The sequence below is a fragment of the Dendrobium catenatum genome, unplaced genomic scaffold, assembly GCF_001605985.2.
Source record: "Dendrobium catenatum unplaced genomic scaffold, ASM160598v2 fragScaff_scaffold_231, whole genome shotgun sequence".
NCBI lineage: Eukaryota > Viridiplantae > Streptophyta > Magnoliopsida > Asparagales > Orchidaceae > Dendrobium > Dendrobium catenatum.
In genome coordinates, this window is record NW_021318693.1 from 9,360,845 (window position 1) to 9,385,456 (window position 24,612).

The window sequence follows — 24,612 nt, forward strand, 5'->3', positions numbered from 1 at the left end:
TCTTGGCTTGTAGGAAAGAGAGAGGGAAATGCAACTTAGAGGTTGCAAATCATATGAATCCTTTGAACATTTGGTGCTCAAAAGAGATGTGTACATTCTCCTAATTTTGAGTTTTAGGAGAATGAGCTAATTTTCCTACAACTTTTGGGTTGTAGAAAGGGGGAAATCATGTGTAACTTATAGGTTGCAAGTTAGAGGAATTTCTTTGAGCATTTGGTGTTCAAAGGAAATGGCGCACATTCACTTGATTTAGGCTAAGTGAATGGAGAGATTTTCTACACTTTGTTTAGTAGAAAAAAGGAAAGAATGTGCAACTTAGAGGTTACACATTCTTGAGTACCCTTGAACATTTAGTGTTCAAAGGGGGATAATCATTCCCCTAAATTTGGGTTTAGGAGAATGAGAGGACTTTTAATAAACAACATTTGGATTGCATGTTGAAAGGGATTCCTAGGACATTGAGCGTCCAAGGAGGGGTATTCATTTGCCTAAATAGTGGCTAAACAAATGAGATGAAAGAACTTGATATTTGATCTCAAGTTCAAGAGCTTACAACCTTATGCATAGGAAGGTTGGTGGTAGCTCCTAAGGTGAGTTAAAAGTCATAAATGATATATTTGGAACCTTGAGGAGGTTCCAAATGCAATGCATGAGGAGATGATGATTGTTTGTTGACTTTGTCTCAACAAACAAAGGGTTGGAGACTTAAGATTTATTTCTAAATTCAAAGGTTCATATGACGTGGCACTTGGAACCTTGAGGAGGCTCCACTTGCAATGAAGGAGGAATCGTATAGGAAAGAGAGTTCCCTATAATTTGAATGGATGTTTTGGATTCACTTTGGAGAAGGAAGATTGATTTCCTAGGAGGTTTGGAAGACAACTTTTGGGTTGTCCTAGCGCTCCAAATTGTTGTCCAAGCTGCTCTACAAGTTCTAAGTGCTGTCCAAGATGTTCCCAAGGAAGAAGACTGCTGTCCTAGCCTTTCCGGATGTCGCCGTCGCTGTCCAAGCCGCTCCGAAAGGTGGATTTGCTGTCCAAACTACTCCGGACAGCAGTTTTTGCTGTTTGGATGCTCCCGGAGGCTGTCGCTTGCTGTCCAAACTCTCCAAACAGCAGTTTTCACTGTTTGGAAGCCTTTGGAGGTTGCGTGGTTGCTGTCCAAGCTGTTCCCAACATCACCGCTGCTGTCCAAGCTGTTCCGGAGATGGAATTTGTTGTCCAAAGTGCTTTGGAGAGTGAATTTGCTGTCCAAGAACTCCCCAAATAGCAGTTTGCACTGTCTTGAGGTTGCCGGAGATGGTTTGGAAGGAAGTAGAGGCTCCTTACCCTCTCTTGGCTGCAGTAAGGGCTGATTTCAGCAACTCATTGCTCTGTAATTCGGAGAACAGACGCCCGACAGCAGCAAAGGGAAGTTTATGCTTCTCTGTTGAAGGGAGGAAATGGTGGCAGAGGGAGGAACCTTCTTTCAGCCCAAAGAAAGGAGAAGGCAGCAGTTAGAGAAGACAAGATCTATGCTTCACTCAACTTCATCTCCAAAAAAAAAAAATCATGCAAGAATCAATAGGTAAAAAAAATCATGCAAGAACCAAGAGGTTTGGCCGGCCTTTCTTCCCCTTGTCTGGGTTGCACGCAAGGAAGAGACTCTGCTCCGCCTCCCTCTCCTTCTCCCTCTCTTCGGCTTGGGCTGGGACGGATGCAGAAACAGATAGCCAAAAGCTCTCTCCCCTTTCCTTCTCCCGCTCTCTCTGAGACGGACGAACCGCACGAAGCCAAAAAATGGGGGAGTCGATCGCTCCCCCTCTCCCTCCCGTGCTCTGTCTGAGACGGAACCAAACGGGGGAGCCGAATGCTCCCCCACTCTCCCTTTCGTCTCTTAGAGGCACACAAGGCACCGCCCAATCAAGCTTCCTCGTTGCGCGAATCGAAGAGTTTGAGCAGGATTGGGATGAAATCTGAGCAATTGATCTCACTTTTTGATTTAAGAATCAAATTCAATCCAAATTGACAAATTAGGGCTGAAATTGGGTCCGGATTGGACTCAACCCGAACCGATTTGGGTCAGTTTGGGTCCGATTGGGTTCAATCAATTTAATTTCATGAAATTGAACTCAAATCGGTGTCGAGTCGCGTTGAATTAGGTTTGACGACGCTCGACGGTGTTCGATTTAAATTGATTTGATTTTAATTAAATTAAATTGGGTTTAATTTAATTAAATTGAGGCTCAATTTGGATCAATTTTGCCTCGACGACTTTCGATTGAATCGATCGAACACGATCGAGCCTAGTCGGGCTCGACCAGAGTCTGGTCGATGTGAAATATGCGTCAACAAGTATCTTCTAGCTTGAAGTGGAATATTGAAATTCGAATGTTATTGTATTTATGGTAGCATATAGATTAAAGAATATTATTGTATTTATGAGAGCATACAAAATTACAAATTAAAATTGTATTTATGTTGAATTAGGTTTGACGACGCTCGACGGGGTTCGATTTAAATTGATTTGATTTTAATTAAATTAAATTGGTTTTAATTTAATTAGATTGAGGCTCAATTTGGATCAATTTTGCCTCGACGACTTTCGATTGAATCGATCGAACACGATCGAGCCTAGTCGGGCTCGACCAGAGTCGGGTCGATGTGAAATATGCGTCAACAAGTATCTTCTAGCTTGAAGTGGAATATTGAAATTCGAATGTTATTGTATTTATGGTAGCATATAGATTAAAGAATATTATTGTATTTATGAGAGCATACAAAATTACAAATTAAAGGATTTATTGGTTTCCTTTAGTAGTTTTTGGTGGATTATCATCATAATTCATCTTATTTTATATTTGTTTTGCGATTTAGAACAATTTGATTTGTTCTAATAAGAGGAAAGTGATTTCTTCATTTCCTCTATAATAATCCCTTCCTCAGCATTATTCTATTATTGCATTTTATAAAAATTCCCCTATTGAATTTCTATACCCAAATATGATGCATGGACACGTGACACGCAACATAACGTGTTTGGGTGGTTTTAACATCCTTAGCGACACGGACACGACACGCCTGACAGACACAGAAACAGGATCACAGTTTTTTTTTAAATATTGGACACGGGTACTGCGCGGACACGATAATACATTTTTTAAAATAGCTGTATTATATAATTAATGTAATATCAATATTAAAAATGATAAACAATAATAAATGAATAACATGATAACTCGTCTTAGCTTATAATATAGAAATATTTGTACTAAAATATCTAGTACAACCACAAAAATATAAGCAAATAATCACTTACTAAAACATCAAGCATTCAATCTTCAACTACTAGGATTAACTTTAGAGGTTTGTTTTTGGCCTTCATATCATCATCAATTGATATCACTATTTTCAACTCTGGTTCAACAGAGAAAGATTTGTAATTGTGCAAAAAAAGATGATGAGATACCTTCACCTGCCAAAGAGAAATGAAAATGAAAATATTCGAGGAATGGGTATTAAATGCAGACGTTGATTTGGTGTTGTGGATAGGAATAGAGAATTTAGTTTAAATCTCGTCAAATATAAGAAATTATATTTTAAAAAAATTATAAAATATTTAAGGTACGCATGTCGGACACGCGTGTCCAATTTGTTTTTAATATTTTTTTAATCGAACACGTTTTCGGCGTGTCGAAGGAGTGTCGGACGAGTGTCCAATGGTCAGACAGCGGTGTCGGAACTGCATGTCTCTTTTATGAGAAATGTCGGTGCATCATAGATACCCAATATTTTCTTTATAATTGTGCCTCTCGGAGAAATTTGATGCCTTATAACTAACGTAGGAATGATGGAAGAGAACAACAGTGATGAGCAACAAATACTACACTTATAGGTTTTTTTGCTATAGAAAATGTATTCATCTTGTTTTCTATTTGCATGAATCAAGCCTTGGCATAGTGGTTTATACCTCCATTTCTATCCTTGAGGTTTTGTGTTCAATCTCTACTCCCCACTTTGATGTTGTTATCTTGAAAAAAATCAAATGGTTGTTGTCTATTATCTTTTGTATTAAATAATTTGATACTTTTGTATCTTTCTTTGTAATAGGGCCTTGTGCCCGCCCCTTTTATATATAGTATATGGGATGGGTTTCTATTATATATATATATATATATTCTATTCTCTATTTACTTCAACAACATTGGGGAAAGTTCATGATTCGCTTAGCTTTGGTTAAATGAAGAATCAAATATTTCATTTCACAAAAGTTATAAGTAATATTCATAAACTATTTAAGTGACCTATTGACATTTATATGCTTGTGTTGGGTTGGGTTCTTAATAGGATGTGGCATATGATGGGAGTTAAAGAATAAAACACGAGATGGTTTCCCGTCCCTAATAATCCATTAGGATGTGGCATATGTTGGGAGTTAAAGAATAAAACACGAAATGGTTTCCCGTCCCTAATAAACCATCTTTCAATCCATGGTAAAATTAGTCTTGAAAATAAAAGCCCGTTAATTAGTAATATTATTAATAAATGGGATTAATTGTGATTGGATTATATTTTGAAATTTTGAGCAACTAATTGTGGAGATGCTTTAAAAAAAAATTAGTTTAAATTTAATTTCAAATAATGAAAATTTTGTTGAGATTTCCTGCGGGTAGTTGAAGGAATCTTGGCGATAAAACTAAGTGGAGAGAAAAAGTAGAGGGGGACAGACGATTCTTTTTGGGCTCGCTATAAGAGGGAGAAAACATTGGGGAGAGGGACAACATAAAAACTGGTTGCAATCGAGCATAAAATGCTAACCGTTGAAATCTCAAATATATAGAAAATATTACTTTCGCGTGCAAAATGATGAGAAATTAATGAAAATGAAATTGAAGTAACAGGAAATTCACTTTGATATCAAATTGACGTAGGCTATGCAGTAAAATTGTTAAAATAGTGTTATATATGGAATAAACACAATAAAATAAATCATTACAATGACAAACTTTCAAATTTAAGACTTCAGGTTGTTGGAAAATCCTCCAGACAAGAAAACAAGTCACACAAGCGATGCATAAAATTGTCATTATTTCCATAATCCAAGACTAATTCTAAAAGTCCATACATAACATCCTATTTATAGAGAAACTAAAACATAATTACACCATTCATGTATTGACTAGTTCAACTCTTTGAGTTTGACTTCTGAAAAGTTGAGTCTACTTGAACCGATTTGCCGGTTGTATTGCATAACTTACGAAGTTATACTAAACTGGCTGGTAGTTTTGATCTGTTAAAGGACATGTGACGTGTAATTCCTAATTTATTAATGTCCTAGTTTGCATTTACACTAGTCTAATTATAATTAATATTGCAGCAGTAAGTCGGTAGTGACAGTATTCTAGATATTTGTGCTTATTCTGCAAAAATTTGAGTAAAAATCATTTTAACGAAGCGCAGGAAGGAATTCAATAAACTAAGGAAAATATGTCAATCTTTGTTAAAACTTGGTTATGATGGTGACAAGATGTTGAAAGACATAGATGAAGTCGATCATATGGACAGTCCTAGCTTCAGTGGATGCCCTGTATCTCCACAACCTGAAGAAGAAGAATTTGTGGAGCAGCCTTTCTCCCATGAGGATTATGGTGACGTAGAGCATACTCTCACTGATGAAGCCTCTACTTCCGGACCTCGGAGTATGACAACTCATATGAGCATTCCCTTAGAAGGATCGACGAATTCTCAAGCCGGTGCATCTGATGATAAAAGTAACATCACTTGTGCTAATGCGCTCGAAGATCAAAATGAGGTTGTTCAAGTTGATCAGACAAATCAGATGGGTCATTTCAAGAGTGAGATCACAAAGGTTGGTTTGTACACAGGTGAAACTGAATCTTCCGACTCAGAGACCTCATCAGAAGAGAGTGGGAGAACTTCAATAGCCTCCACCACGCAAGAGAATAAGGAAGCTAATTCTCGATCTGCTACGACAAATTCTCTCAAATGTAGTGTTTCTAAACCTGCACAGACCGTAGAAGACTTCACAACATGGCGGCGCATCATCCGTTTAGATGCGGTGCGAGCCAATGCAGAGTGGGTCATTTATGCACCAGCACAGGCTGCTGTCTTGAAGGAAAAGGCTCTCGAACTTGCCGAGGCTGTCGGTCTAAAGGACTATGACCATCTGGAGCCTTACATGATCTTTCATGCTGCTCGTCTTGTTGTAGTTCTTGAAGCATATGCAATATATGACCCAGATATTGGATACTGCCAAGGGATGAGCGACCTCTTGTCACCCATAATCTCAGTAATGGAGGAAGATGATGAGGCATTTTGGTGCTTTGTGGGATTCATGATGAAAGCACGCCATAACTTTAGGCTTGATGAAGTTGGCATTCGCAGGCAGCTTAGCATTGTCTCCAAGATCATCAAGTTCAAAGACCCTCACCTGTACAAACACTTGGAGAAGCTTCAAGCTGAGGACTGCTTCTTTGTTTATAGAATGGTGGTGGTGCTTTTCCGGCGGGAGCTCGACTTTGAGCAGACAGTGTGCTTATGGGAGGTGATGTGGGCAGACCAGACAGCTATTCGGTCTGGTTTTGGGACATCGGCTTGGTCGAGGATAAGGTCCCGGGTGCCTCCGACCGATGACTTGCTTCTCTATGCGATTGCGGCGTGTGTCCTTCAGAGGAGGAAGTTGATCATTGAGAGGTACAACAGCATGGAAGAGATACTAAGAGAATGCAACAATATGGCAGGTCATTTAGATGTGTGGAAGCTTCTTGATGATGCTCATGATCTGGTTGTAAACCTCCATGACAAGATCTCATGATCTAATATTTTCTTCTTGGCTATGTATCTCCCTTCCTCTTCCCTGATAGCTTTTGCCTTTACGTTCAAGCTGTTGTTTATTCTAGTGTCTAATGGACTTTTTTCTCATGAGGCGCTCAGGCTGCGCTTTTCTAAAGAAAAGTTGATTTTCCTATATTAAGGGTCCACAACTCTATTTTATTGCTAGAATTTATGCTATATTAAAATATATGATCTCTTTATCAGATGATACAATCAAAATTCCTTCATGTCTTATGATGCAGAGAAAAATTGTATCAAATATCTTATTTCAAATTATATTAGGATAGTTTTAAATTTGTCGCAAGACTGATTGATACAATTTTTTCATATAAATTATTAATTTAAAGCAAATTTAATGATATTTAAGCCCATTCTGAGACAATCGTAGTATATTTTTTCAAATTATTATTATTATTATTATTAATCTGAAAAAAAATTTACTACAATTGTATCAGATTAATTGTTATTATTATTATATTATTATTGTGTGATGGAAAAGTTCCCCTCAAATTTAAAAAGGAAAAATTCTATAAGATTGTGGTAAGACTTGCAATGCTTTATGGTGCGGAATGTTGGCCATTAAAAGAGAAGCATAATACTAAGTGTTGTAGAGATGAGAATTCTCAGGTGGAATATAAGATTAGAGAGAGTCGCCTTTGATGATTTGGTCACATAAAATTGTAGCCTTCTAATGACCTGGTTAGGAAAGTATATGTATTAGATTTAATTTGTGTTAAGAAAAGTAGAAGTATAACTAAAAAGATTTGGTTAGAAAATATTAGAAATGGTATTTCTTTATTAGATTTAAACGAGAAATTGAATTTTTAGAGGGTAATGGAGAAAAATGATTGATGTAGCCGACCCAACATTGTGTAACAAAAGCTTGATGTTGTTGCTGCATTGTTATTATTATTATTATTTTAGAATTGAGATTTGGGCTAGCTCTGCATGAATGAAAGAGCAAATTTCTTCATGGTTTTTGTGACTCCATGGAACAAAAGATTGAGCAATTTTCATATTATTATTATTTTTCATACTCAAGCCAACCAGGGCACCAAAGTTGGTGCAATTTAGGTGGGTATGATCTGTTGTGACTAGAAGGGAGAATCCATGAGCTATATGAGCCAAAGGAAAATTATTGAATTGACTAATGGCTTAGATGCACAAATGAGTAAGATTGGGAGTCTGATGAATTGGTCTAAGATATTAATAAATTCTTGAATCGAAATTTTCCTTGCATGATAAATAACACAATTTGCGAGCCAACTTGAACTCGTAAAATCAAACTCAACTAATCGTCAAGCTTATATTGATTTCGCGCTCGGGCTCGACTTAGACTTTAACACCTATATATAAGAAATTTGGTCTAAATTTATAGTAATTAGGATAGTTCTGATTTCAGAATCATGAAAATTATAACTGGGAATGAAGTTGTTTTCAATTCAAGTAACAAAATGAATCAAGGTCCAAACCAACCTTAATTCTCAAGGGTCAAATGACAAACTTATAAGGAAAAAAATATTTATAAATCGCAAAAATAATTTATTTTGCACATAATTGCATTTGACAGACCAATTTATTAGTGTTAAAAAAGTTCAATATAATCGGATAAAAAAACAAAAGACCAAGAGATTTTCCGATTTTTGGAGGGACAAATTGCATGAAAAAAGATCAGCTATGAGTAAAAATAAAATTTGTAGGGGGGGGGGGGATTTTTTAGGGGGGCAATTGTCCCCCCTCAGAACTACACAACTCCACCTTTGAAATGAACCAACCTGAATCATTCGGTTTGAATCAGCAACTCCTACTCATCTGATCCATTTGGTTCAAGTTAGTGCCCATTTAGCCTCTCCACCACAAAAACAACCAAAACGAAGTAACCCACAGAAGAAAAGGGAACAATAACAATGATAAAGCAGGAGCTACATCCATTGATTGAATCCCATCAACTGAATCTTCATTACCTTCAACGGCTCCATTTGCTACAGCCTAAATAATAGAATCTTTAAATCTTCATAGTATATGAATTCACTAGTGGGAACAAAGGTAATCCATCCAACGCATGCATGCTCTCTTAGGTTTCATTTGGGACAGCTTTCTTACTACTTCTTAAAGCAGCTTTCTAGTACAAAAATTGCTTCTTAAAGCGGCTTTCTAGTACAAAAATTAACTTTTGTACTAGAAAGCTGCTTTAAGAAGTAGTAAGAAAGTCGTCCCAAATGAAGCCTTAGTCAACAAATTCTTTCAGCAACTCAATAACAATATGTAATACAGTGAACTGGACATTTTAAATTTCCCATTTCCTTCAATAGAAGTTTGCCTACTCTGCTTTGGTGTAGTATCTGACTGCAAAAGCAAGGCCCAGTATCAATATGGGAACCAGAAACTGCAATATCTTGATGACAAAGTCTGAGGTTTTATCAGGATTGTATGGTGCTTGCTGGGGAGGAACATAGGCACGTTTAGCTGGAACAGTCGAAGCATCAATCTCTCCTATGCAGTATTTGTGTATCATATCTCTTGCGGAGTCACTGTGGCCTACATCTTCAAAGTCATTTGTTGCATCTTTCCCTGCAAAAAATTAAAAGAAAATGCAAAATAGAGAATGAATTTTGGATTATATTCTATATATGCAAATGAATGATTTTGCATGAGTTTTGCTGCAAATCTAAAGAGAAGAACCAGTGGGAGAGATTATGGCTATTTTCCACAGAGTCAACCTAACATAGGATTCAGGCCTTGTTTGTTTCGGCTTTTTTTTTTCTTTTCCGTTTAGAAACGGCAAAATTATTTTTTTATCGTTGTTTGGATGGTTTCAAGAGAAGTGCTATGGAGAGAAGTACCATGGAGAGTTCTTGAAAAGAAAAGAGTTAATAATGCTTATATTCAAATCATTAAAGATATGTATGCAGGAGCTATTACTTGTGTTCAAACACAAGGTGGTTTGACCAAGTAGTGGAATGTATGAGGATGTACCTTGGTGTATGCTTTTTGCTTATGATACTCTTCTTGTTGATAAGACTAGAGAGGGAGTTGAAAGTAAACTTAAATTATGGAGGTCAACATTAGAGACTAAAGGTTTTCGCTTGAGTAGATCTAAAACGAAATATATGGAGTGAATTTTATAGTATAGACCTACGTGAGGGGATTGTGACTTGGCAAACAAATCATTAATAAAGTACACGTTTTAGATATCTTGGATCTATTGTTCAGAGTGATGGTGAAATAGATGGGATATATCAGCAGAATTCAAGTTGATGGTTTTTGAATGGAATAGCATCGGCTGTTGGTGATAGAAAAGTGACCTCACAACATCTTAGGGAAAATTCTATAAGATTCCGTAGTGAGCGCTTGTGCAATGCTTAATGGTTTGTGAATGTGAGCCATTTAAATAAGAGAGCATAATACTAACGTTAAGTTGATTGCCAGAGATGAGTATGCTCACGTGATGGATGTGCTTTGCCCTTAATGATAGGATACGAAAAGCATGGTATACATGAAAAAGTTAGCATCCTAGTAAAAAAATAAGATTAGACGAGAGTTACTTTAGGTATTGTTTGGTCACATAAAACGGAATCCTTCCAAGACCTGTTGGAGAGTTTAGACAGAGGTCATAACATTTGACTTATGTTAAGAAAGGTAGAGGCAGACCTAAAAAAACTTGGTTAGAAATATTAGGAATGACCTTTCTTTATTCGATTTAAACGAGAATTTGACATTTAATAGGACACAATGGAGAAAAAGGATTCATGTAGCCGACCCCACGTAGTGGGATAAGGCTTGATGTTGTTGTTGTTTGGATGGGACACTTCTATAGAAATGTGTTGACCTTCATAATAAAACCAAAAGGAAACCAGAGAATAAAAAAATTTACAAAACATCATTACCTGTAGCGCCCCATCCTGCAAATCCTATTGAATCCCGTATCTGCAGCCACTGCAATATCTTATCCCCTGCAAATGGCGCTGATCTGTCGTATCCACCCCCTTATCCCACCTCGAGTGTATGATTTCCCCTCCATCTTGTTGCCTGCTTGCGTTAATAAAAGGAAGAGGTGCTCCCATTCGCTCTCACACGCACACTATCGAACTCCATCTGAATCCACGACCTCCTACAACTCGTCGATTGAGGCTCTATGCCTTGCGATCCTCTAGCCGACTCCAAAGCTCTCATAGCCCTCAACCTCTCTTCCTGAATCCACCCAAACCGAAAACTCCACAGAAGCCCGACGTCCACCTCGAACCCACTTGCTCCAACGTCAATTCCATCTCTCCACCCCCCCTTTCCCGTTTGCAAAGAGAGAGAGAGAGACAGAGAGAGAGAGAGAGAGAGAGAGAGAGCTTCTTCCCTTCCCGAATCCTCCTCAAGCCGATCTCCCTCCATCCCGATCTCCTTCAAGCCATCTGCAGCAAGCCGCCTCTGCCCTCCCCATTCGAACCCCACGACCAGCCCTAGCCGAACTCAACCCATCACCTCCCCATATATCTATTTACATAGAGCCCAACTCACTCCACTCAGCCCAATTCACCCAACTCACTCCAACTCACTCAACCCAACCCAAATCCCTAGCTTAATCAAGGTGATCACTCTCTCCCTCACCTCAATGTTTTGATGTTATGCATTTAACATTAATATTAATATTGAAGCTAATATTATTATCATAATATTATGATTATTATTATTATGATAATAATGGCATCATTTTAATAATATTATTCTTGTCAATAATAGTGTTATTATTAATAATAATGATATTATCATTATTCATATATTGTCGATACTAAAAAAGATAAAAGAGAGAAAAAAAGAAGAATTTTTCAAATTTAAGAAAACTCGTTTCGGGGCTTGCAACGCGACGAACAACCATCTATGCACGCTTTTCTCTAGCATGATAGGAGGAAATTCGTTGCGATGCTTGCGAAGAAGCGGATAATATCCTAAAGTCCTATTTTCGGAGTTTGTGGTGCGTCGAGGAATCCATCCTGCACGCTTTTCTCTAGCGTGGTGAGAGGAAACTCGGTGCGACGCTTACAACGAGGCAGGCGGGCCCTATGCATGTTTTTCTCTAGCGTGACGGGGACGAATATATAAAATTGAGCATTTTTAAATAGGTTCCCGAAGACCCATGCACGTCTTTCTCTAGCGTGATGGGGGACAAAGACTACGGTCGCGGTGTCCCACGACACCAACCGTGCACGCTTTTCTCTAACGTGGCGGGAGGCCCAAACTCCTGAAATTTCTCCCAAACAGGGGAGATGCCGGGAGGCTGCCGAAAATTCGGGTGGACAGAGGATTTCATTGGGACTTAATTTGGATTCAAATTACAAATAATGGGGGACCTGAAACTAAATGAATTCGGATCTAATTTGAACAAAATCGAATAATTATAAGAGACTTAAAATCAAAATATCAATGAGTAATTTGAATATGGTCGACATTGGACTTGAACAAGACTCGAACTTGTTGAACTCAAAGAACTGCAGGGGACATAAAACTTGAGCTTGCTACTTGAACTCAAGCAAAGACTTAAATTGAACGATCGATAGTGAATTGTATTTGAACTTGAATGAAGTGCAAAAAACCTAAATTCAAAAGGACCACATGGAGATTGATGCAAGAGAACTTGAACCCAATTTTATGAAATAAGACTTTAACTTAGCAAATACTCCACTATATCAATGTAAATACTAAATAAAGACCTAGATCTTTCTAATGAATATCAATAACCAAACAAAAGACTTACGGATTTCAGCGTGACTTACTTATAATTGATTCAAAAATGATTGTAACAAATGCAACCTATTCACAAGCAAAGATTAAGTGGAAAGCTCAATAATATGTCTTCAAAGAGATGCATAATCTACTTACAAATGGTAACGAGCACAAAGAGATGCATAATCTACTTACAAATGGTAACGAGCAGCTACAAATAATGACTCCAAACATTCAAGTGTATTCAAATAAACGCCATACAAGCAGAGGCCAACTATACAAGCAAATGTACAAGGACTTGTGATAGAAGCGGAATCCCGCATACAAATTACTCGCGAACAATGACGCAAGACCTCCAAATAAGTATCAATGAACAAGACACAATACAAATGGTCAATAAACACCCAATGCAAATGAGCACTGAATAAACTCTCAAAGCATACAAGTGAGGAACATCAATTAACGAAGGAAGTCGGCATGCAATAAATACATCAGTATCCTTAATGAGGTCAATTTGCAAACAACAATGGTCCAAAGCAAGGGACACATATATTGCTTATATGCAATGCTGAAAGACTCTTATTACATACAATCATTTTCTCGTAGATCAAAGCATAAATGTTTACAAGCAACCGTATGTGATTTATCATATGCGCAATAGTGATGAATGCAACTCACCCGGAGATTAAATGAAAGGCATTTAGCAAATAAAGCAAATACTTTGCAACACTGCCTTGTGAATAACAAAATTAGAGTTGATGACATTCTCCGTAGCAGTTATGCAAGAAGATGGAGCGTCCCTATCACTTGCAATCTCCCAATATTAAGCAAGTACAGTCTTCTCTCCAACAAGCATTGCAACTTATATGCAAGATAACTCACTCACAAGTGACAATGATTGAGTACGATGCATGTTTCAATCACTTAATCAAACATATTGCTCCACTACAAACAAAAGAGATTAATGCACAGGATGATACACAACAAATACAACACTTCACAATCAGCGCCAACATACAAGACATGTTCAAGAGGAGACATGCGACAAATGAAATATCAAATTAAGGTTGAAGTGTGGCCCTCCCACAGTCAGTACAAGTCAGCATGCAAGTAATTGTACAAATATCTTGTAAGTGAAAGAGATCAGGGTACAACGAATATAATGACTTAATGTAGTTGGTGATATGCTCTACAAGCATATGTAGAAGCATACAACAAACGCTAGGGTATCCCTACAATCAAGATCAAAATATAAGCAAGCATATTGAATCTTGTAATCTACAATCAACAATGGTTAGCGAAGATGCATTTAAAAAGTTCGAGGCAAACATCTCATTCGTACAATCAATGCCACTTGACTAAAACTGAATATACTAGTTCCCTACAAGCAGAAGGGTTCAACGACATTGTCAAAGATTCATTTCACATTCAACATGTCAATTCAAATTAGAAGGATTTCACATGCAACGAAGAATAACAACGATGCACATCAACTGTATTACATCAGCGAGAATGCAGTCATCCAAGGTTGAAATGATTGATTATTTATTTAATCCGACAACAGAAAATGATGATGATGGCATAACCTAGTAGTCGCCCGTTGAACTCTATACAAGTCTTGGGAAGAAGTTAGATCAAATCTTCATTTTAAAGATAGGATGAGTCTCAGTTCAATCAGACTTTGAACATTGAGTTGGATAAGATTATTGAGCCTTGCAAATTCCTGATGAATGAATGGTCCCCTAAACTCACACTGATGGTTGTACAAAACTCAAAGGCGAAGGATATATGGTGTACACCGGCTCTTACGGGCTATTGTGGGAGACCCGTTGTACACCTTATCTATTATCCACAAGCAAAAATACAAGGTGAATATTTTAAATACGAACTCCTACGAGTTGTTGTAGGATACTCTCTATAAATATAAAGTGCCAGAGCAAGTGCAGAAGACTCATTAAATACAAGCTTCTACAAGATGTAACAACACCACCGGATCCGCAATACTTGTATTAGCGGACAGAAAGCGTATATAAGTTCTCAAATGGAATGTTGTTTGCATTCAAATGACAGTTACCTACACAACTAAAATATCTGAAAATGCCCCCGCACATGCACCGTAGTTTGTATACACATAGGTACACAAGAGGCAAGTCTAATCATAAACCCGTATGGGCCCCAGCGAGCATGTTATTGGTACACACATGACATCTAATGATGTTACGCGGGTCAATAAATTTGAATCTAACCCTCCTAAGCAGGTAAATTGGAGTCGACAAGGACCAACAAATAATTATAAAATACCCCCAAACACCCGCATGGGCCCCGACGAGCGTGTTATAGATATACACGTGACATCTAGGGATGCTGCGCAGGCTAAATAATGAATCAAAGTTTGAACCCGATCCTTCTCAACACGGTTCAAACCATTAAATAAATATATGTTCACAAGGTCGACCGGGATATTTATTTTATACATTCATATTAGGCATTCAAGGCTTTTTATAAGAAAGATTCATCGATAAAATCATTTACCTGCATGGGCCCCGGCGAACGTGTTGTAGAAACACGTTACGTCTAGGGATGTTGCGCGGGTCATTAAATTTAACCTGATCCTCCTAAGCAAGTAAATAGGAGTTGAAAAAGTCCAATAAATAATTATAAAATATCCCCAAACACCCGTATGGGCCTCGGCCAGCATGTTATTGATACACACATGCGTCTAGGGATGCTGCAAATGTCAATAAACCTGAACCCAATCTTACGCAGGTAGATAAAAGTTGACAAGGTTCAACAAATAATTATAAAATACCCCCAAACACCAGCATGGGCCCCGACGAGTGTGTTTTAGGAACATACGTCACATCTAGGAATGTTGCGCGGGTCAATAAATTTGAATTCATGTTTGAGCCCGATCCTTCTATGTGGGTCAATAGGAGTCGACATGGTTAGAATCATCGAATAAATATACGGTTGTGGGGACCGATATATTTATTTTAATACATTCATATTAAGTCTTCAAGGCTTTCAATAAAGAAAATTCACCAATAAAGGCACAAAGCCTATGGCAAACCCGGTCCTCTGTTGACAACTTGAAGGGATTGACAAAGTTCAATCTACAAGTAGAAATAATCCCATACACCCCGACGATGGCTGTGTTGAATGTAGATCTCAACCAGAAGAGTTAATTTCAAATATTTCAAAGTGCCCTCAAACTTCCACAAAATTTAAATATTTTCAAGTGACCTCAAAGTCACCCCGATGATGGTTGTGTTGAATGCATATATCAACCGGATGTGTTAACTCTAAATATTTCAAAATATCATCCCAAATACCCAAAAATCTAAAATTCTGAAATCCCAAAATCCAATATATTTAAAATTGAAATAATTCATCAAACCACTTAAAGCAAAATCTATCTACCCTCTGCAACAGTTTGCTGGGGTAGACAAAATGAAAATATATTTCAGCTCATAAGAGATAAATGTCTAATTAAAAATATCAATATAATCAATTCTCAAATAATTTCCTGCCAGTAAGGACGTGGTGTCCTCTGGCAGTTTTGCCACCAAATGACACCGCAGGATAAACGATTATGACTCGGGGACCTCTGAACTGAGTGGTTTTGCCGCTAAGTGGCACCCCGAGATACCGGTTATGACTAGAGCCAATACGTTCCTTACTGGCATCAAATCCTTGAGATGTGAATCAATAGGATATGATCGATAGGGCACAAAGCCCTCTGTTAGCTAAGGTTGATTCAAATTTACCCCCTTAGACAAATATATCTGCCCCAGATCTCAAGATCCCCTTGGACATAACAACCCATGGCTGCCGACAAGGATCCTTCTTTCAGGTTGGGTCGACTACCTCCTCTGACTAAGTAAACCAAGGATCACGATGGCCCGGGACGACGGAACTATGGGATCTTGATCGGGTCCATCATCCATTCCCCCACCATCCGCTTTAAGTGCACGATGGTGAAATTTCCAATTTTAAATATCAAACCTTCAAATTCTCAACCATTTCCAAATACCAATACACATGCTGCTATTATATGTCAGATAACACATATCTTCACGTATCTGATTGACGACTAGCCTTAATCGAAAGTTCTCTCTCATGATTGAGAGGGGTAATTAACTATAGGGGCTTGCGCCTATCGGAAACAAGAACTTAGATCATAAAGTCCTCACAAAGTGAGGGCGAAATCTTTGGGTAGTGTCTTATCTACAAACCCATCTGCCTTCCCAAAATTTACCCCGGAACTTAATCCGTTAAAACTCCCCCCGAAAAGAAAAGCACAGAGGTGGAGAACGAGGCAAATTTTGAGCCCACAAAATTGCTTTAAGGGAACTTCATTTTTTTACTATGTTTGAGAAAGCTTTATTGTATATTTTGACTTCTCCGTTAGAAACACTTACCATTCCTTAACGCATTTTTTAAAGACTAACTTTTACAATAAAAAAGGAATAACCAAGCAAGCCTCAATTGCTGAGCCACAGAGCCAGCTAATAAGCGATAATCTGCAAAATCTGAGACTGTACAGGAAAAAAAAAAAAACAAATAACTATGTCCAGCCCTCACAGACTTAAGGAAAACTCAAATATTAATGCCGCAATGCCAGGCCCTGCAAGTGACAGGCCTGATAGCTTTTAAGAGAAATGAGTGGAGAGCTACATTATAGCAGTGAGAGTATCAAGTGTTTTCTTCTAGACGCACTTTTTAAAGTAGTTTTTTGTTACTCAATCCTTAATGAATTACGAACTCACAAAGTCACAATCTTCACGACGTTCCCTTAAAAAGTCTTTGAGATTTCAGAAATGATATACATTGATTTTCTTTCAAATTCATCTATGTTATGGATTGTTAAAAAATATGAAAATTGGTTTATAGTTTAGCTACTCTCATTATCAAAAAGAATTGGATGACTATTGATTTCAAGATCTGCACATAAATTTTTAAAACATGAATGATTTTCTAAAGATCTAAATTATTTTTCAGCATGCTCTACTTCAAGAATAAACATTGATATGGATGATATCTCTAAAGAAAAAAGAGATGGTTGATGGAAGTTTTAAAATTGACGAGGTAGAACTGCGCAAGTATCTAGACTATTAACTATTATATGGAAACCAAATGATGGTATTCTTCTTAGGATCCTTTAAGTGGCAATTCCTTCAAAGCCAAATATGGTTACAGGCTACCAATCCTCTATTACTTCGCAAGAAGAGATGTGTTTTAAATTTAAAAAAAAAGGTACAAATATTAATTTGAACATTTTCAAGTTTCATCTTTCAGGTTTAAAGGATAAAGTTTTTCAGCCTACTGCTTTAAAGCTTTATGAAACAAGAAACATTTAACAGAGCTCTCACCAGTTGCTGCTAACAAACATCTTCATCACCCACCTAGGTGTGTTCATACCATAAATGGAGGTACACGTAAAACCTGTAAGAAAAAAATAAGGAAAACAAGAAGAAAAAAAAATATATAAGTTGATGAAAGCTGCATATGATTGAACTTTAGGTTCCTTGACAATTCAGATTTTCACAGGACTTTGACTCAAAATCATCATTCAAGACTGTCAATAGACATTGCTCTCTGAATCATTGTTAGTAATTAAATATTGTAGTCAAAATAATCACCCAATAAAATCTTTACAATAACAATTATTAGAAAACCTCCTATTATAATTGTAAATATTGGATTAAAGAATGTTCAAAAAGATATGATTAAAAGATTTTTGTGTCTAATGAAATCTTTTAAACATTAAAAATTTTGTAAAAATCTGTAATTAAATTATATATCTCCAAACTATGTCTTTATTAAATAGAGCTTTGGAAGGATGGGCTCGTACCATAGCCCACAAAGTATATAGAGAGGAAGTGAGAAAAGAAGGAGAGATGCCAAATCCAGAAAACAAATCAAAACCAAGATAGCCATTGTTAATGTTTGAATATATGGATAATTAGAGAATAAAAATAAGAAACATAACGTAATGTTGTTGAGCCAAAAGTCAAATCTATCATAGCTCAAGAAAAACTAATATGAAACTGAACAACGTAGTTGCAAAAGAAGTCATGTCATTTTTCAATGTTTATATTAAAAAAAGTGAAATAAAGAGACTCTTGGTATGAGTGGAAGAACAAGATAGATGTATCCTTCCACATACAAGCCACAAGATAAATGCAGAGTTGCCACCAGCTAAAAATTAGTTCAAATTATCGTCAACAAATGCTATGCAACATGAGTCGAGAAAACTTAAAGATTCCCTTTATGTCGAAAGATAAATTTCTATTATTCTAAGTTTATAAAGTCATGTTGAAACACCGTTCGTGGAGATACTTTAGGAAAGCAAAAGACGAGACTGAATTTGCTCAGTCTGGAAAAATTAAAAGATCAAAAAGCTAGAACTATTGCAACAATGTATGAGGGTCATCTCCCATTGCTTCCGTCATCTAGGAACATTTATTTGTTCTCACATCATAGATTGCACACTAGAAAAGATACTAGTTTATTTTATCAAATAAACTACCTTTTTTAACTATGTGAGTGAAAAATCCTAATCTGAATATGAAACTGAAGAAAAATCATGTGCATACAATTTATATTGTTAGGAACGATTAAACCCAAAAAAAAAAAAAACTATTGTGCCACATTGGAAATCATGAGAGAATAGTTCCAAGAACTCACCCTACAAGATAAAGATGAAGTACTTAGACAAAATGAACGATAACTCTAAATGAACACATAGGAATATGAGATTGCATGCAGGTCTTATGAAGACGTTCTGGACGGATGTGATAAACATAACATCATATTTGGTCTAGCTTGTCTCAATGTTGGGCTTCCTAAGAAAGCCTGTACTGGCGAGGAGATATGTTTGTCAAATTTGAAGGTTATTACCTGTTTATCAAGTGTTTATACTTGTTAGATTGATTGAGACGAGCTAGACCCATAATCTAATAAGTGCTCTTCATTATATATGGTAGAAAGAGGAGTTCAACTAACATTTTGGAGGGATAATGAAAGTAAAATAAAATTATAAGCAGAAATACTATCTTTAATAAATTATATTTTATAAGAACAAGAGTTGTTAAACTGGAAGAATTGTCTGAGCTAATAAAAGGAAGAAAATACCACAAAAAACTCTTAGAGTAAGCTAAGCGTAGCACATCTATGAACCTAGCCAGAAGATCATAAAGAACTCACAAGTCAACCAATTGTTATTCTCTTCTCCTTATTCAGTGTTGTTTGAAGATACATGAATGCTCGAATGCTATAATGAAGCCATACATGTTAACAAATCTGTCAAATGGGAACATACTATGAAAAAAGAGATATAGGTCTTCATAAGAACACCTAGAAACTAACTAAATTGCCCAACGAATATAGGCATTAAAAAAACATAAATTAATAAAAAAAATACAAGTCAACTGCTGCTCGTAAAGGGGCTTCAACAAAAAAAAAGGAATAAACTTCATTGAAATATTTTTGTCTTGCGGTTAAATTAACAATTGTTCATTTAGTGTTGAGCATTATGGCAAAAGAAGATCTATATTTTGAACAGATAGATGCCAAGATAATTTTCCTGCATGATGACCTAGAGAAAGACATCTACATAGTGCAATCTAAAGGCTTAATGAACCTAAAAAGAAAAACTTGTGTGCAAGCCAGATAAAAGTCTTAATGACCTGAAACAAACACCTTGCCAATGACACCAAAAATTTGATGTGTTCATGCACAGGATATGAATCATTGTTGCAACATGGAGACTTATATTCAAAAGAACAAGGAAAGATTGCATTAATTTTATTATCATACATGGATGACAAGTTATTTGCATGGATATATAATCAAAAAATAATTAATATGAAGAGACAACAAAAAGTTCGACATAAAATATCTGGGAGAAACCAAAAGGAATCTCTAGATGAAAAAAGATCACAACAAGGCTACTAGTACATTAAATTTTTCGCGATCATAATAAGATGACAACAAGGCTACTAGTACATTAAATTTTTCGTGATCATAATAAATAAAAAAGGTGTTAGACATGATCAACATAACAAAGACAACCACATTAAGCTTGTCACTCATTAGCACTTCAGATTGTCTCAATAATAAATTTCATAACTTAAAGAGAAAAAGGACCACATGAGTTTGGTTCCTTACACATCAGCTATGGTTCACTCATATATGTAATAATCTAAACAAGATCAGATATTATACAAGTAGTGGGAGTAGTCAACAAATGCATATGTAATCCGAGAAAATAATATTGGAAAGAACTTAAATAGATTAACAATATTTTAAAGGTATGATCAATTATTCTCTGAAGTTTAAAAGACCAAATGAAAACTGCAAGACTACATTTATTCGGATATTATTCTCTGAAGTTTAAAAGACCAAATGAAAACTGCAAGACTACATTGATTCGGATATAGGAAGATAACTAGACACAAAGAAGAATGCTAGTAGGTATATCTATACTTTGGGTAGCACTGCAATCAGTTAGATGGCACAATTATGAAATATAATCACTATATCGACTATATTACCTGAATATGTAGTTGTTTTTGAAGCCAACAAGGAGATGATCTAGCTCAAAAACATTCTAGTAGAAAATAGACTCTTTTATGATAACTAAAGCGTCATCATTTGACAAAGAACGTAGGTTTTTAATCCCGTATAAAACACATACAACTCCTATCACTAGACATGTAATTTGGTTGTAGTTGATCCATTATAACTCGTTTATGTCAAACAAATACAAAACCCTGTTGATATACACAGAAAAATGATATCAACAAAAAGTTTAAGGCTTTGTGAAGTCTTGGTTAATCTTTATGAATGATAATTTAGAGATGTCACACAAAAAGAAATTCATATACTAACTATCAAACAGCACATCAAAAATTTTGTACTACAAGTGTGACATTGTTAAAATTATGTAATCAATTGTATCCCAACAAATCTTTATAAGACATGATTGTGATTTATGTATTTCAAATACTGAAATGAGATTTTCAAAGAAATGATTAAATATTTTTGACAAGATATTGCCAACATTTTTCAGATCTTATAAATTCTTGTAATTAATTTTAGGCCACTAAACTCATATCTTGTTAGCAATAAAAATAGTCTTAAAAGAAGGGAATTGGCATGCCACAACTACAAACATATAGAGAACAAACGGAAGAGTTTTTTAAGTGTTTACATAAGGGATATCCTCTACATCTTCAAGGAGGTGCTTTGTTTCGGTTTCAGTAAAAGGAAAAGCTTTCATTCAGATTCATGCAACAAAGAAGGAGAAAAGGGCAATAGCAATAACAAAATATTCTTTTTCATGTCCAACCTTTATTTTTTTTAACGACAGATGATTGCTTTCCCTCATAGTCATTGACATATCTCTATATTTACCTCTTAATTTATATGCAGAGAAATCCTTGATGAACCCCTATGAAGCTTAGTAGAATGAAAATATGATCTCCATAATACAGGTCATAGACATGTGAATCTCAAAAACACAAATATAAACTTGTATTCCTTGTGCTTGTTATATCATTTTCATTTGGTTTTTGCTAAAGGTTTTATCACAATACTAACATTTATTTGATATCCAAAATCCATATAAGGCAGAAGATGTTGGAAAGAAATTGTGATGTGAGGAAGGGAAAAAAAGAGCACTAGATGCATTACTTCAAGAGAATTGAACCCTCACTCTTTTAAGAATGTTGAATCAACATTAAATCTATGCTAACGTCACTTGAGATTTCATATATACCTAAAAAATTTTGAATGAAGGCACTTACTGATCCTAACTTACTTTAAGAGAGAGTAAAAGAATTTGAATGGTTGAAGAAACCTATAGTTCAAACTTATACCAAAAGAAAAGTGGCCTCAATTTATATTCAGCCATGCTTACCAAAAAAACATATGGTGAAAACTTCAAATACTTGTAAAGACATGCTTACCAAACACATGCACATAAAGCATGCACCGTTTCTTCCTCTCCTCTTTTCTCAGTTACCAGACAATAAAAGCTATAAATGTGAGATGCGAACTTATCTTTTGGTCTGCTACATTTTGCAAGGCCAAACATCCACATTATACTCAGTATATTCAAGAAAAATAATCATATGGGAAAATAAATAGAAAAAAATTTAACTCATATGCGGTAAGCCAGCATTCCCACTTGTTGCAACTGAAAAGATTGATATTCAAAAGAACAAAAAAAATATTGCATTATTTTTATTATCATACACAGATGATAAGTTAATTGCAGAAACTAATATTCAAAAGATCTATGAACTAAAGAGACAAAAAAATTTAAAAATAAATAAAAATTAAAAAAAAAATCTATGAACTAAAGAGAAAACTATCAAATGAGTTTGACATGAAATATCTAGGAGAAACCAAAATAATTCTCAAGATGAAAATAGATCGCAATAGAACAAAGGTTTTAAGGCATTAAATATAAAAAAAGGTATTAGATATGTTCAACATAACAAAGGCAAAGATTGTAGGTCCGTCGCTCATTAGCACTTCTTATTGACTAAATAACAAATTTCATGAATTGAAGAGAAAAAGGAGCACATGAGAAAAGTTCCCTACACATCAGCTGTTGGATCACTCACATATGCAATTACACAAGACAGATGTTACACAAGAAGTGAGAGTAGTCAACAAATAAATTAATAATCTGAGAAATAAACATTGGGAAACTCTTAAGTGGATTAACACTATTTTATCCCACAAGTTTAAAAGACAATTGAAAACTACAATGCTACATTGATTAAGATCTAGGCACAAACCTAGACACCAGAAGGTGCAACTACGTATATCTATACTCTGGGTGACCCTACAATCAACTGGATGCTACAACTATAAAAGATAATCCCATTGTCACCTAGGAACTTGAATAAGTAGATGTTATTGAATCCAGTAAAGAGATGATTCGACTCAAAAATTTTCTAGAAGAATTGAACAGGTCATAAGAAAATACACTCTTTTATGATAACCAAAAGCATCAATCATCTGGCAAAAAAAATGTGTCTTTTTAATCCCGAATAAAACACATACAACTTCAGTACTACTACACATAGTTTACTTGAATTTGGTTCATTATAACTTGTTAATGTCAAACACATAGACCCTTGCTAATTACTCACAAAAATGATATCAATAAAAAGGCTAAGGCTTTATGAAGTCTTGGTTAACCTTTATAAATGATAGATTGAGAATGGCTCACAAAGAGTAATTTGGACACTCACCACACAGTACATCAAAAGTTTTTTGCCTATAACCATGACATTGCTACATTTATGGAGTCAAATTTATCCCATCAAATCTTTATAAGATATAATTGTGATCTATTTATTGCAAATATTTAATTTTCAAATATATTTGCCAACCTTAAGAGATCAAACAAATTATTATAATTAATTTTATGTCACCAAACGCATATCTTGTTAACAAGAAAAATAAAGTTTTAAAAGAAGGGGATTGACATCCCACAACAACAAACACAGAGAGAAATTGAGGAAAGAAAGTCGGGACGGGTTGCCAGCTGAGAGAACAAAGGGAAGAGCTTTTTTTCAAGTGTTTGCATAAAGGAGATCTTCTACTCTTCAAGAATGAGGTGCTTCTAGGTTTGATTCCATTAGAAAGCAAAAGATTTCATTTAGATTTCTGCAACAAAGAAGAGAAGAGAAGAGTGCAGTAGCAACAAACAGTCTTCCTCTTCATGTCCAACCTTTATTTTAGCATAGGTAGCTGAATTGCCTCAAAATAAACGATATATATCCATCTTTATCGCTAAATTTATATGCAATGAATAGAATATATGATCTCTAGGACCTCAAAAAGACAAATGTAAAATTGTATTCCTTATATTCATAATCTTTGTTTTGTTTGTTATATCATCTTTGTTTGATTTTGCTCAAAGTTTATCACTATCCTAACATTTTTTAAGCATCCAATATCCATTCAAGGCAAAAAAAAGACGTTGGAAAGAAACCATAATATTTGGAAGGGGAAAAAAGAACACAAGATGCATTACTTCAAG

The 24,612-nt window shown here is 35.7% G+C and overlaps 2 protein-coding genes across 3 annotated transcripts in view; one reads left to right on the top strand and one right to left on the bottom strand.

The window, feature by feature from the left end:
• LOC110106630 overlaps positions 1–6,968 on the top strand; it is a 43,726-nt gene extending 36,758 nt beyond the window's left edge. For both annotated transcript variants that reach the window (XM_028693160.1, XM_028693161.1), the window contains one exon: positions 5,439–6,968. In XM_028693160.1, coding sequence (XP_028548993.1) covers positions 5,439–6,813 — 1,375 coding nt within the window. In that variant the 3' untranslated portion in view covers positions 6,814–6,968. The remainder of the gene's footprint in view (positions 1–5,438) is intronic.
• A 1,767-nt stretch (positions 6,969–8,735) lies between these two features.
• Positions 8,736–24,612, bottom strand: part of LOC110091830 (cytochrome b5-like) — a 22,551-nt gene continuing 6,674 nt past the window's right edge. The window contains exons 3-4 of the mRNA XM_028693204.1: positions 17,918–17,937; positions 8,736–9,404 (exon numbers count right to left, since the gene is read on the bottom strand). Coding sequence (XP_028549037.1) covers positions 9,154–9,404; positions 17,918–17,937 — 271 coding nt within the window. The 3' untranslated portion in view covers positions 8,736–9,153. The remainder of the gene's footprint in view (positions 9,405–17,917; positions 17,938–24,612) is intronic.